The following is a 14,843-nucleotide window of genomic DNA, read 5'->3' on the forward strand; positions in this document are numbered from 1 at the left end:
ACCTCCCCCTTTGTCCCCACGTAGCTACCCCTCACAGTCCAACCCCCAAAACGACTCCCACCTAAACTCGGGCTACTCCTCAAGTCAAATAACGACAACTCAAACTACTCCTTCTTCTAACACACGTAGTCCTAAAATATACGTCAGTCTTGTCCTAAGCTACTACACACTCTCCGCCCCACGCCCCCCTAAAAACCACGACTCCATCTAGACGACCACAGCAGCGATCGTCACTTCAGGTCCAAACAACTACCGCCTTCTTGACTGGTTCCCCCTCCTTACATCTACTACCTTCTCCCTCCCCGGCTCATGGAACATTGGAACCTTGTGGAACCCATGACTTCGAACCATCTCCTCACTAACACTCCCTCTACTTCAACCTAGACAGTCTCTACATCTGACCTCCGGTGGACTCCACGTCATGGCAAGCTATGCTATAGGGCCTCAGCCATTCAGTCCTCACCACACCGAGTGCCATGCTTCCGACGTGAGTCCGTTCCTCCTACTCCTACACTCCCTTGGGCACAGTCGCTCCTCTCCTCCCTTAACTCCTGAACTACTCACGTGCAAAGACACGACACCCACTCCTGCTTTTGGTCTGACTCCTTCCCCAAAGTTTTTCCAGTTAAAAAACTTACTACGGTGAGTATGTATGTAGAAGTGATACACCAGACTTCTCGACTTCGTAAATTCAACCTTGGCGTGATATTCGACCCCACCCTCTCCCTCGACCCCCACATCCGCCAAGTTGTAAAAACCTCATTTTTCCACCTCCGCAATATCGCCAAACTCCGTCCCTCTCTCACCCGCCCCGCAGCTGAGCGACTCATTCACGCCTTCATCTCCTCCCGCCTTGACTATTGCAACTCACTCCTCTTCGGCATCAGCACAGCATCCCTCAACAGATTCCAGCGTGTCCAGAACGCAGCCGCCAGACTCCTCACCCACACCAAATCATGGCATCACATCACCCCGGTCCTCAAAGAACTCCACTGGCTTCCCGTCTCACACCGCATTCACTACAAACTCCTGGTCCTCACCTATAAAGGCCTCCACCATCTGGCCCCCCCCTACCTCACTGACCTCCTCATCCTCTACCAACCACCCCAGTCCCTCAGATCCACCTCAGCCGGTTTGCTCTCAATCCCCAAGGCCAAACTCCGGAGCTTCGGGGACAGAGCCTTCTCTGTGGCAGCCCCGAAGCTCTGGAACTCCCTCCCCCAAGACCTCCGTGAGTCTGATTCCCTCACCCTGTTCCAGTCCCGTCTCAAAACCCACCTCTTCAACTCTGCTTATCCTTAAACCCGCCCCTCCCCCCTCTGAACCAACATCCTCCTGACTGCTTTTCTGTTTTTGTTTTGTTTTTGTTTTTGTTTGTGTTTTTGTTCTTGTTTTGTTTGTCGACCTGACTCATAATGTAAAGCGTCTTTGGGTCTAGAAAAGCGCTATATAAATCCCATTTATTATTATTATTATTAAATAACAAAAATGGACCCACCTTTGTTTTATTATTAGATGCTCAGAGCAACAGACCCTATCACAAATATTTACAATTATTAAGTGAGATTGCGTTTGACATGAACAATCTCCTTCTGTGTGATACACAAGGACTCCATTTTTTAAGGAATACATATAGGAAACGCCTAGTTTACTTTTTTTGTAAATTGACGTAGCATTTCACAATTCTGTTTTCATACAGATTCAACATAAGTGTTACAAAGTCAAAATGAGTTTAAAGGTGCTGGATAACAATTTAGATCAGGGGTGTCAAACTCAATCTCATCACGGGCCACATTATCATTAAGGTTGCACTCAAAGGGCCGGTTGTAACTTTAAGACTATATATATAAATATACATTTATAAAACGGACAAGTCAAATCAAGCAATCTGATTGGTTCTTAGCCGTGATATACTGAGCGTATACCACAGGTAGAATTGTAAGTTACTTTTCACAAGAAGTCAGTATCCCTCCGCGTCTGAGAAAAACAGTATACCGTTGGGCTGAAAAGCAAACTGCTTGCCAGCTAAGGGGCGTGGTGATATAATGAGCATATACCACGGCCTGTCGTGAGCTATTGCTTAAATATAAAATCATGTATTATAATACATTATTTCCTATGCATTGGGTTATTATCGAATAGGGTAATAACTTCATAATTAACTACGTCTGAAAGCAGAATTCTAGGGCAATTAATTGCAAATAATTGCAAATCTCTTCAGTGCGCATTTCACTAAATGAGATGCATTTTGGGACAATGCTTCTGTAAAGTGCCATCAAACCGTATAATAAACATATTATATTCCTTGCAAGCTCTTGCGGGCCACATAAAATGAAGTCGCTGGCTGGATTTGGCCCCCGGGCCTTGAGTTTGACACCCCTGATATAGATGGTATCTTCATATTTTTTGGACAGTTCAAAAAGCTAAAGTTTTATTAAGTTATTCATGCATTTAATTTCCACCTTTTTTAAGTTGGTTTAATGTTCGCATCTTCAAGCTGTATAATGTGAACTGTGTCTTCAGGACTATGCTACGGCAACTCCCAGCAATTAACAGAAGCTTTTTTAGATTTGGCTGCATTGTTACATTCAGGTGCCGTAAGATGACCAAAAACAGCAATTTCTCTGACCAAAACATATTTTATGGGCACTGCCCCCAATACATACACACAAACAGACACACACCCGAGCCATAACTGTGCCAAACAGTTCCCTTACAATTAGTTTCACATTCTGTAGGAGATAATACCCACAAAGTGTCAACATACACATTCTTTCCTATTTTCCCAGAGTTCAACAGTCCCACAGTGCGTTATGTGCAAGGTTCTGTATGTGGGCGTGTATGAAACCTTATATGAACCAAAAATAGTTTGACATAAGTAACCCGCAAGCTCTCCACAAAACCTTTGCTCCCACCGACTTGCGTTATTTACAGTCTGCATTTACTATAATACTGAGAACAGTATGCCATGCATTCCTGTTTAATTCCTCACAACTATATTGCTGGTTGAAATAAAATGTGTGTGGATCTGTGTGTATGTTTGTGTGTGTGTGTGTGTTGGACTTACCCAGTATGAGTGCAAGCAGCAGAGCAGCACAAAGACACACACACATGGCCAGGGCTATCCTGTAGAGACGACTGTTGCCCCTCTCGGGTTTAACCCCCCCACCACTCAAACGCTCCACTTCCATAACTTACTTTTTGATATCACACACACACATTCAAACACACACTCACAGTCTCTGAAAAATAGGGGAAACACTACAAAAGAGAAATGGACCAGAAAGCAAAAATATCTGGCCAAAAAAGTGAATGGAGAACAATTAAATCCAAAGTTATATTAACATCTTGCTAAAATGACACACTTTCTCTATGTAGTCTGGTGTCTTTCCAAATGTACCAGCAGACTTCATTAGTTTTCCGAGTCTTTCTCTCTGCTGCTATCTGTCTATCTGTAACTACTCTAACTTAACCCCAGCTTTTCAAACTGTCCCTCCCTTCATCACTCCTCCTCTCCTCTGACACTCCTCCCATCCCCACCGTCATCCAGAACAGAGACCAGACTCCTTAGTGATGACCAGATATCAATGAATAAAATAGTTAACTTAGACCAGAACACTATCTGTGTGTGTTACTGTGTTGCATTAGAGGCTGTAGACCTTGTTAAAAGCCTACATGTACAACATTGATCAGATAAGACAGTCGACCAGAGCAATATTTGACTCACACACACATACAGGACACTGATTAGCGATTACAATCAATTAATCCAATGACATGGCCGCATGTAAAAACCCATCAGTTTTTTTTCTCGAAAAGAATCAGTAGTTTATTTGAATAGATAGACAGTGGCGGTGATGACAGTGACACCAAAGCTCCTGATTGGTCCTGTAACCTCCCCGCTGTGGTGAGAAACTTTTTTGCACGTGCTCATTAGGGTTTGGGGCCCTCGGCCACAAAGTCCTTATATAGACATGACTTCCTGCGCTACTTTAAACACCCATTCATCAAGCAGACACTTCCACCACGATGCTATTGTTCACCATTGTGACTCCTAATCACTTGTGTCCTGTTTTTATTCTTATTGTTTAACATCTTAATTGGGACCCTTCGCTCTAGTTTTGATTGTCTCCATCAGTCAGTCGGTCCCACACTTTGGTAAAGACTGTAATATCTTGACATTTTGTACATATAAACACAAAAAGTAAGGACATTTGTGTTTGTTAGAGGTCTTGTTTCATCAGACTTCAATCATCCAATCCACCAAACAAGAGTCAACAGCAAAAAGCTGATTGGCATTGGCAGAGATTTTACAATCTTTTCATGGGCGCACCCCACATACTCAGCTCTGCTGCTCATCCCACACATGCTTGTTCCTCACCAATGTGATTATACTATTGGAAAGGTAAGAAAACAGGCTTTCCAACGGTATAAGATGTATTGCCAAGAAGCATTGTTACAACAAACAAAATAATCTACCAAACACAAATGTCCTTACTTGAGAACATGTTGGCACGCTTATGTGACCATTCCTAAATATACAGCCGCACAGAACAGCTAGCATGGCTGTGTAGACTCTTGGTCCTGTTAACACTGAAGAGTTCACAGAGTATATTCAAGGACCCATCCCTTAACATGAAGCACAGTCAGAACATTCTTCCGTTCTGCCCTCTCCTCCCGATCGCCATCCTCCCATGTCTGTTTTCTCCAAACATCACTCCAGGCTGTCATTAGTGCAAGATAAGCAACTACAACACACATGAGCAATCATTTCACATAGATTCTTATCTGAACACAAACATACACACACGAAAGGCGCCAACTCCTGCATGCAACATCCTCCCACCAGCGTCCGTAATTATTCAAAGATAAAGTCTCTAAAGTGGCCACGATCTTGAACCTGCTGACAGAAGTGTCTGCTGATCGTTGGTAAAAACACCTCCGTGGCTAAGCTGAAGGCCGTTCAGTGTTTATGTCTGTAGGAAACACCCTTCAAAATTATAATGTCTCATCTAACGCTCACAAACTCAGGAGATAATAGGTAATAATCTCCCTGAATATGCGACAGAAGAACTGCGGCCTGGAGCTGTAACTAAAAGTGTAGCATGTGTACTTTGTAATGAAGATAATGAGCCAATATCCCAAGGTGCAGTTTTCTGAAAGGAAAATCAGGCTCCCTGCATGTTCCAAATGCAGTTGGACAATAGTAATATAAATAAAAAATAAATATACAAAATAATTTACATAAAGATGAAACTGCACAGTATTGTTTTTAACTTGAAAACCTTATTAAACTTTTGAAAATGTATTTTGGTGTATTTAACACACAGTTCAGACCAAACTATAATATGGAAATGTGTTACTTTTATTAAGTAAGAATATAGTCTTCCATTGTCGTTATTCTTTCATACCGTGTACCAGTTTACATGTATGTACAGGAGTTCAAGTTTTTAACAAATACATTTATAAACACTGAAGACTGCTTTTAACAACAAGTAATCAGTTAAAGATAATTTACTTAATTATTTTTTATGACTTCTAAATATTTGTTTCCAAGATGAGACAAATTTCTAAATAAAATTAGCTATACCCAATTATATTTTCATATAGTGCCTTCAATTGTTGCACCCTCAGGGTGTCAAGTTTCTAAATAATACTACAAAGCGTTTTCCAAAATCCTGCAATCTCGAGAAGTAAAAGGATAAATGGAATGAATTACAACACTAGTCTAAAATGACTTAAATAAAAGGAGCCTTTTATTCCACAATTGTGACAAATCATATTCAAATTCATTTTCGTCAATGCCAGAGGGACAGAGCACATTTTTTGGGGGATTTGAAACATGTTGGAAATCACAAAACATTGTTGCAATTACACACCTGTGAGGAGCTAAATGAAATGAAATACTGTCACATGAATAATAGGTAGTACATTATTTCCACTAATGATGTGTAATAGACATTCAAACCGCCATGCATTTGCCAATAAGTGTAAGGCTTTTTTAAACTATACCCTTGTTTTTGCTTCTCTCTTCATGGACACATCTCTGCAGCACGTTGAGGTCGAACAGTGAGTTAAGAGGAACGTATGGCATTTTGGAATCAAACCTTTTCATAACCAGGACAGTTTTCTCCTCATACTTCAAAGACAACACAGACATTAACATTTGGACAGATTGTGCAGTGTTTGTAAACGGTCACATCGGACAGTGCATTCTTTATTTGTATATATGTGCTTTATGATTATATGGCGGCAAAAAGGTGAATAAAAGTTGGTTATTGTTTTCCCTGTTGGTCCAGTAAAGCAGATGTTCTGCTCAACAGTGTCCTGAAATTGGGCAGCACTGATGGGTAATGCAGTCTGTTCACAGCTTAATGGTCCACACGTGTCAAAAACATCATGAGAGAACAACTCAGTCCACATGGGGATTCATTCATTTAGTTTTTTGCCTTCCAGTGTGGCTCACTACTGTGGCTACCGTGCAGTGACCATCCACAGGCCCAGTGCCACGTTGGCTGCTAGCAGGGCGCTGCCTGCCAGCAGAAGGAAGAAACCAATCAGCTCACGCCTTTGACGGTCCGTTACCACAGTAACCAGCGTGGCCTCCAGCAGTGCATTCAGCATCCACTGACCGTCGAGAGCAAAGCACGGAACGGAGTTTACGACTGCTAAAGCTCCAGAGAGGGACACTACGTATCTGAGAGGCAAGAGGGTTAAGGACAATATTACAGTATTACGTTTGTAACCTTGGAAACACACATCACAGGCACAAAAAACTAATATTTCCTCAAGGTCTATTAGGTCAATAATTTCACATCATTTTCATTAGAGGATGAAGTATGCATATGTGGTTTTGTTGAGATCATAATATCATTGAAGGACTTAAAAACACACAAAATGTACCTTTTGTGAGATTGTTTACCACTGATGTTAAAGTCAATGCTTTCTTTCATGCATACACTTTGCTGAGTCACAGGGTGTTTCTAGAAATATCTTAAAAAGGAAGAAAAACACAAGCAGCATCTCAAGTCATTGTTACCATTTATTATATTTTATACAATTATATAATAATTATAATATAATAATATTCTAGAATGGTATAATTCTAGAAAGTAATGTTTAAGTTCTAGAATGTTACCATTTAAAAATACTTGTAAAACAATACAATTTTAAAATTATAGAATGTTAAGATTATACAAATAGAATATTAAAATGATGAAATAATACAATACTTAAAATTAAGACTATTTAGTTTAAGTATCTACAATGTTACATTACCGTATATAATTATTAAGTGTTACAATTATTGGAATGTAATGTTTAAGTTATGAAACGCTATCATTTAACATATAAACTTAAGAATCTACCATATAACAATTGTAGAATGTTCCAATTTTAGAATATTGAGATTATACTACGACAGTGTTAAAGTTCTAAAATACAATTCTAGAATGTTAATACTAAGTTCTACAATATTAACATTGAAAAGATTTGGTTAAAGAACTACAATGTAACAGTTCTAGAATGTTAAGCTAAAGTACAAGAATATTACCATTACAATATTTGCTAAAATTCTAAAATATTACAATTCTACAATTCTAGAATGTTGAATTTAGGGTCAGGAATGTAACTATTAAAATATTTGTTAATATTCTACAATTTGACAATTCTGGAATGTTAATACTTCAGAATATTTTAATTATTGCAATGTAAGATTCTAATTCTAGAATGTAGCGATTATGACATAATACAGGTCTAGAATTATACAATTCTAGAATGTTAATTTTAAGTTAAAGAATGTTACCGTTTAAAATATAAATGTAGGATTCTAGAAAGTTACAGTTCGAGAATGTTAACATTAATATAAAAATAATACAGTTCTAGTATGTTACAATTTTAGAATGTAAAAGTTTCTAATATGTTAATATTTCAAATATTTAGTTAAAAATATACAATGTTATACAATTCAATAATGTTAAAGGGGACCTATCATGCAAATTACACTTTTGTACGTCTTTTATACATGAATATGTGTGTCAGGTGTGTCAGGAAACTCATCAAATGTCAGAAAACACAACCCTTTCTCTTTTGCTCCATACCCAAATCTCTAAAAACGGGGCTGCAACCGATCTGCTACAGACTGATCCAGATTTGAAATTGTTCTGACGTCAGAAACAGGGAGCTCCGCCTATATGGGCAACTCTCCACCAATCAGGGGAATGAGAGGTTGCGTGGCATGGTAACAGCATGGTAACATGACGCTTGTGCCTCGCCCCCCTCCTTTGCAGGGGGGCGACAGAATCAGCCCTTGTGAAGAGAGGGCTGGAATAGAGCAAAAATATGCATGATCTGTTTGGTATTTTGAAAAAAAAACTTCACAGACACGTTTTATATAGGTGTGGCCCTACAATATATTATTCAAATATAGCATGATAGGTCCACTTTAAGTTTAGGTTATAGCATGATATCATTGAAAATATTTAGTACAAATTGTACATTTTACAATTTTAGAATGTTAAGACTGTATTTCTAGAATGTAACAACTGTAAAATAATTAAAATAATAAAGACAGAATATTAAAATTTGAACTTCCAAGCTTCCCATATGTCCATAGGCAATGAGCTTGTTTACAGAAAAACTGCAGCAGATGTGAGCCATTTAAAGTGGCTTTAAAGCAAGACTGTGACACTTAAAGAACAAATCACTAATAAATCCTTTTATAATTAACAACCAGAATGTATAGGAAATTAAACGTACCTAAAGGTCACCTCCTTATACTTAGGGGTTTTGCTGCTATAACCTTATTTGGTTTTGTGTGCCCAGTAGCTTATGTTAGATCACTTAAGATCTTAATGTGGTGTTTTTGAATGAGCATTCCATCAAGATACAATGGAAAAAGTGCATTATAAAAACAGTAGTAACTGACACAAACACAATGTTATAAGAACTGTCCAGAGCTTTGCAATAAGGTTTACGGTCATGTGTAGCAGTCATTAGGTCTATATAAAAATCATTAGATGTCAAAAGCTGTGAACTTTTGTTTACAATAAAGCGCAATGCTCTATACAAATTGATGAATAAAATGCCTCATGCTTTAGACAGAAAAGACAGACCTTTCTATTAAGCAAACCAACACCTTATATAGCCATAATCTCACTTCAGCCCATCTTTCCTTAAATCAGAAAAGGATACTTGCAGAAGGTCTCCAAGAAGACAGGCAGATCCAGGTGGAGGAAACCAAACCGAGGGACAAAGTTGGTCAGACTCACTAGAAAAGACAAAGCACAAGGAGGTGTTACATTCACACGGTGTGGTTGACTTTATAAATCACAGAAAGATCACAGGTTTGATCCAATCATCACATCTGTCTGAAACTGTTAGAGAAGTGCTGATTCTGGGTCAGTAGGTTAAAAAAAAAACAAGAATTAGAAAAAAAAGAAAAAAGGAAAGGGAGCTTTTGGAGAATTCTTCCCACATACAGCGAAATGCTGCAGTGATTAAACGCCATATCATGTTCCAAACCACATTAAGGATTATTTCTGAAACAGTATGGAGCTCAAATGCTTTTTCTCTCACGGGTTTACCACAAGGCGAGTACCTTTTTATATCCTGCTTTTTTAGACATACTCTCTCCAGTACAGCGTTAGCTCTGAGTGTTAGCGATGCTTGCTAATGTCAACACAGACCACATTACTTCCAAAATACGTTGCGCATTGTTTCTGATAGTGACGTTTCTGATAGGGCCGTGGGTGTAAAGCCAGCCCACATCTCGGATATTACGTCATATCGGCAGCAAAACTGGATCTGCTCCGTTGTTCTCCCGTTTTTAGAGATTTGGGTACGGAGTATAAGAGAGAGGGTTTCGTTTTCGGACACTTTCTGAGTTCTCTGACACACCGGGGACTGATATTTATGTATTGAAGACATCAAAAAGTGCATTTTGCAGGATAGGAGACCTTTAAAATAAACACACTGTAACTTACCAGCATACTGCAGGTGTGGTGGATACCCCACAAACAGCATGTGTGTGTTGGGTGGGTGTGTGACACGGATGAAGCGAGTCTGGTTCTCCAGAGAGGGGGTCACGCAGATGCTGGCGACTTCGGTGTGTGCGGTGCAGTCTTCGGCGGTACGACACACTTGCGTCCCCGTCACCATCTTTCGCACCGGCATGCAGGCGTACTGCAGTCACAGGATTACAGAAGAATACCAAATATAAATATGTGCAAGTTAAGTATATAAGTGAATGTAATTATAGGAGAAGTCAGTAAGGATTAACAGCTGTTGTTGGCTTTCTTGTTTTTCATTGCTGGTACATACACTTCATCCCTTTGTCTCTAGACAATGTATGTACCATCTTCTTTTCTTTTTTACATATCTTTATTCATGATAAACCTTTATAATGTTGCACTTCTGAAGCGTATTTATGAGGGGTTGTCCTGTAAAATTAGGTCATGGGCAAACAAAATGTGTCAAATGATCCAGCCAATATGTGCACTATGATTCACAATGCAAGTAAATTAAAAGGAATCTATTAAAAATGACACTGTAGTATAAAAATTATATTTGTATTGTTTAATAATATAATGGTAAAAATCGTTTTTGTGTATACTGATATTGTTTTGTTTTTTTGTACATTCAACTAACATGGCTACAAAGTGGAATGGAAATAGAAGTAAGTGAATCATGTGTGTATGTCACCTCTCTCTCTTTGCTGTTCTTGCTCTGTGGTTTCATGTAGGAGAAGCAGAGATCTGTCAGGCTGTTGTTGCTGCAGCAGTCAAACGTTCCATCCAAACGCTTAAAGGCTAGAACAAAAAAGGGGGGGAAAAAATAAATGAAGAACAGAGACTGCTTGATTATACTTTTAACAGAAGATGGATGTCACACTGTTTTTCTGATTCTTAGTTGATGAATCTACTAGCACGAGACAATTAGACCTGGACAGAGTATCACACACTACATGACAACAGTGATTATCCTGTTGACTCCTCACACATCATTAGGGACTGACTGCGTACTCACACAAACTAATGTGCAAATGAAAATAGTGAGCAGCTAAATCCATTGGTAAGACAGCAGTAACATAAACATTATCAAAAAACAGGGAAGTAGATTTACAAGTTAAATATAGCCCCAGAAAGGATTTAGATTTAGCACTTGCTGTAGTAAAGGTTTTTATGACGGAACGTTGAAGGGACAGTGTGAAATGCTGCATTTATTAAAGCCCTTGATTAAAAGGAATGGAAGAATGGAATTGAGAGTGATTTACTTTTACGATTAAACTGCAATTATTATTTTTGATGAATTGTTTGATTTATACAATGTTTATATTTGGCATTCTGGCTGGGAAATTACTGAAATGGTAATCCATGATCAAAACAGTTGTAGATTAATAATCCATGGATTGACTAATCAATTTATCAATAAAGTTTTAGGTTCAATTATGGCACTATCAAAAGACATTTTTGCCATTTCTCGCTAAAATATGACCTCTAATGTGTGCCACTTGAAATGATTAAGGCCACAAAGAAACAACAGGAGCTCTGATTGGCCAGCTGTTGATCTCTGACCTCACACATGACTTCAGCTAACAGCTGGCCAATCACAGCTCCCGCTGCTGCTCTGTGGGTTTGACCCGGTTTGACCTCGTTACATTATTATTCAGTACACTGTGATTTATTCTGACTACAAAAATGATACATGTTTAGGCAGGAGACAAAATTATCTGAGCATGACAGTGTCCATAGGATAGTATTGAAATAATAAAAAATATTGTTAAATCACTAAATGAATCACAGTTTTGAGGGGCTTAAGAAGCTAATACGTATGTTAGGGATGTGGTCCTTGGGCGTGAAAAGTTGAAGAAGGAATGCTGATTAACATATTTTTAAACGAAAAAACCCCAACTTTCAACATCAAACTTGGTAAGCTTGCAGTCAATTGAAAAGTAGAGACATACTGAAAAACCTCGTAGAGGTGTAACAATAACTCATTAGGAAGTTGTCGATTTAGAATTTCACGTGCAATTTTGGGGGATTTCTTACCTTTTCGGATGCTGTACAAACTCCTCTCTACATATTTAATTTGATAAACTTCATATTTAGTCAGTACCATATAAAGATGAAACGACCTTGGGATGTCATGGCAGCTAAATTGCCCAATTTGGCACAACACAGGAAGTTCTTTTAACTCCAATAGATGTTAATTCCAGAAGCACTGCGCCTCCTCTTCATTGAGTTAAGCACTTTGGTAAAACCTTTTGCCCCTTTTCCACAAAACCAGTTTCAGTTTTAGCTCTGTGCTTGTGCTTTTCTAGTTCCGAACCGGTTCTTCTTTTTAGCCTCAGTTGTGTTTCCACTGCCCAGAGCCCGACTGGAGCTGCGTCATGACATCACCGTTTACGTTGCGGATTTTCTCCCCAACGCCACTCACAACAACAACAATTGGGTTGTTGTGCTCAGCGCTATTGCTTGGTACAACTTGTATTTGCCGTACTCGCCATGAACTGTTATTGCTCAGGTTAATCTCGCCCCCCTCCGACGTAAGCGTGAAGTATTGGTTCTTGGTCCCGGCACCAAAAAACGCTTAATCAGGCTCTAGCCCAGATCCGGCCCTGGAACCTTTTTTGTGGAAAAGGGTTATTTGGGTGCAGAAACAGCACACTCACCTCTTCCGTGGGCCCAGCTGGGCTGCAGGCTGCTGCTCGGGACACAGTATCCAGTCTGTTGGGAGTGAGAGAGGTGAGACAGGCAGCTGCTCCAGTCCTCCACCCCCTTGACTGGGCAGTCCTCCAGCCCGACCACTATGTCCCCAACTGACAGACCTCGGGGACCATCCGCTGCAGCGCCCTGGTTGAAAGACACAGCCAGATATCACATTTGGTTCAAATGGAGAAGGGTAAAAAAAGAAGTAGATGGACGTTTTTATGTCCTGCAATACTCGGAAAAACAATGTGGAGAAGGGATTGACCAATACACTTTCCTTTGCCAACTAATGCCAATGAATGCTTGAGCAATACCAACCAAATATCTCCTGCTAGTATGGCTGTGTGAATTACTGACTGAATGGATCTGCAAGGGCAAATGATTTAAAAAGTAATTAACCCTAACGCCCCGCCAATTCCACCCACATAAATAACAGCTATTAATTACTGGAACATTGGAAAACATGCTAGAGAGAAGCAGTGACTTAGTGCTGACAAACAGTAGTGATTATTATAGATGGTTGCACAAAGACCAATCTGATATATAATGTTACTTAAGGAGTAAATGCAAAGGAGACTCACTAGGTTACATTTGTTGTCAACAAGAGGCCAAAAAAAATAATAAAACGTTTAATAACGCAATAAAAACCGGCTGCACTGACCTGGACGACCTCACTGACCAGCGCCCCCCCACCGGTGGAATACACGGGAAACAGGAAAATGGGCAACAGGAAGAGGAAGGCTAATGCTGCCAAACAGAGGACAAAGTTGTGCCACACTCCTAGAAAGAAAAACAGAAACATTTTTACTTTTACATATATTTACAGTTACTAAAAATTAGTCCTGAAATCCCCTTAAGTCGGAGGGGCATACAAAGGATTTGAACTTCTCAAATCAGAATCAGAATTACAAACAGGTTTATTACCAGGTAGGTGAATTTGACTTTGTGTTGTGGTGCATACATAAAAATAAAACCAAAATTAAAACACAGATAGGAAACTATTTGAAGAAAACTATAATAACATAGAAATATATATATATAGTACAATATAGCAGTAGCATCTAAATATGTGCAGTAATGAAAAACTAAATGTATTATCATATAACCTGTAAATATAACCCTAAAAATGCAATCAAAATAACCTTCCAAAAGATTGAGTTGAATGAAAAGTCACCCTCACACCACAGTTGTAACTATAGTCCTGTTTACATGTTCTGCACATATTCTGACTGGAGGATGTCGTGGCAAAACAGTGACCGCTGCTCACTAAAAATAGCCGTCTATACCATCTTAATTACATATGAAGACGCATTCAGTGTCCCAAAACCGCTTGAGGAAATGTCTCATTGCTTGATGAGGTCAAGGCACAACGTTTAGGCCTTACATACATACACATGCAAAGCCATCAATCAAACATGAAGACAGCAGCATGACGCAACCGGCTACACAAAGTCAGGAGAAAATTAATAGCTGAAGATAGCTTTAGAAAATTCCTTTCTCTTGGGAAAAAAAGATCCCAGCATGTTTTAAAAGTCACGCCTAAAGGCTGCGTCTATGTTTTCTATATTGATTTCATACAGTAAACAAACTATTAAAGTTGCATCACTTATCTCTACAGGAATACAAAATACACATGCTAAAGGAGAACCCCCTGAGGGCAGATAGAGCTCCGCTGTGAAGATAGAGAGAGAGAGAAAAATAAACTCAGCATGCTGTTATGTCACCACTCCCCCCCTTTTGTCATTCTCTGGTATGACTTGATAGGAAGTCTCAGTTTTGTGCCTGCAGTCACCACTCAAGTTATATTCTTGTCACATAAATAAAAGAAAAGTCTGGAGGAAATATGTATCTAGTAAAAGATACAGATGATTTTAGAATAGCTCTTCGCTGCCCTCTAAAGCAGGGGTGGGCAAACTTTTTGGCTCGGGGGCCACTATGATTTTTAAATTTGACAGACGGGCCGGGCCAGTAGCAGATCGGTAAAAAAATATGTAGCTGTTCACTCGGCACTCAATGTTGACTTTTCTTTTCTTCCACTCATTGTTACAGATGCAGGTTCAAAGGTGAATTAGGTTCAAAGGTGAATTATTGCGTCATCGTTTGCGTCATGACCGTTTACGTGCCTTCTTATGACCC

General features: G+C 39.3%; 2 protein-coding genes across 2 annotated transcripts in view; both read right to left on the bottom strand.

The window, feature by feature from the left end:
- Positions 1–478, bottom strand: part of phex (phosphate regulating endopeptidase homolog, X-linked) — a gene marked incomplete at its 3' end in the record, with an annotated part of 6,406 nt that extends 5,928 nt beyond the window's left edge. The window contains exon 1 of the mRNA XM_010787932.1: positions 403–478. Coding sequence (XP_010786234.1) covers positions 403–478 — 76 coding nt within the window. The remainder of the gene's footprint in view (positions 1–402) is intronic.
- Positions 479–5,734: 5,256 nt separating this feature from the next.
- The window catches only part of mbtps2 (membrane-bound transcription factor peptidase, site 2), a 19,423-nt gene continuing 10,314 nt past the window's right edge, over positions 5,735–14,843 (bottom strand). The window contains exons 6-11 of the mRNA XM_010787931.1: positions 13,369–13,487; positions 12,671–12,851; positions 10,702–10,808; positions 9,984–10,182; positions 9,193–9,268; positions 5,735–6,697 (exon numbers count right to left, since the gene is read on the bottom strand). Of these exons, the coding sequence (XP_010786233.1) occupies positions 6,475–6,697; positions 9,193–9,268; positions 9,984–10,182; positions 10,702–10,808; positions 12,671–12,851; positions 13,369–13,487 (905 nt within the window). The 3' untranslated portion in view covers positions 5,735–6,474. The remainder of the gene's footprint in view (positions 6,698–9,192; positions 9,269–9,983; positions 10,183–10,701; positions 10,809–12,670; positions 12,852–13,368; positions 13,488–14,843) is intronic.

This window comes from Notothenia coriiceps, unplaced genomic scaffold (genome assembly GCF_000735185.1).
Source record: "Notothenia coriiceps isolate Sejong01 unplaced genomic scaffold, NC01 NC01_scaffold00031489, whole genome shotgun sequence".
Classification (NCBI taxonomy): Eukaryota; Metazoa; Chordata; class Actinopteri; order Perciformes; family Nototheniidae; genus Notothenia; species Notothenia coriiceps.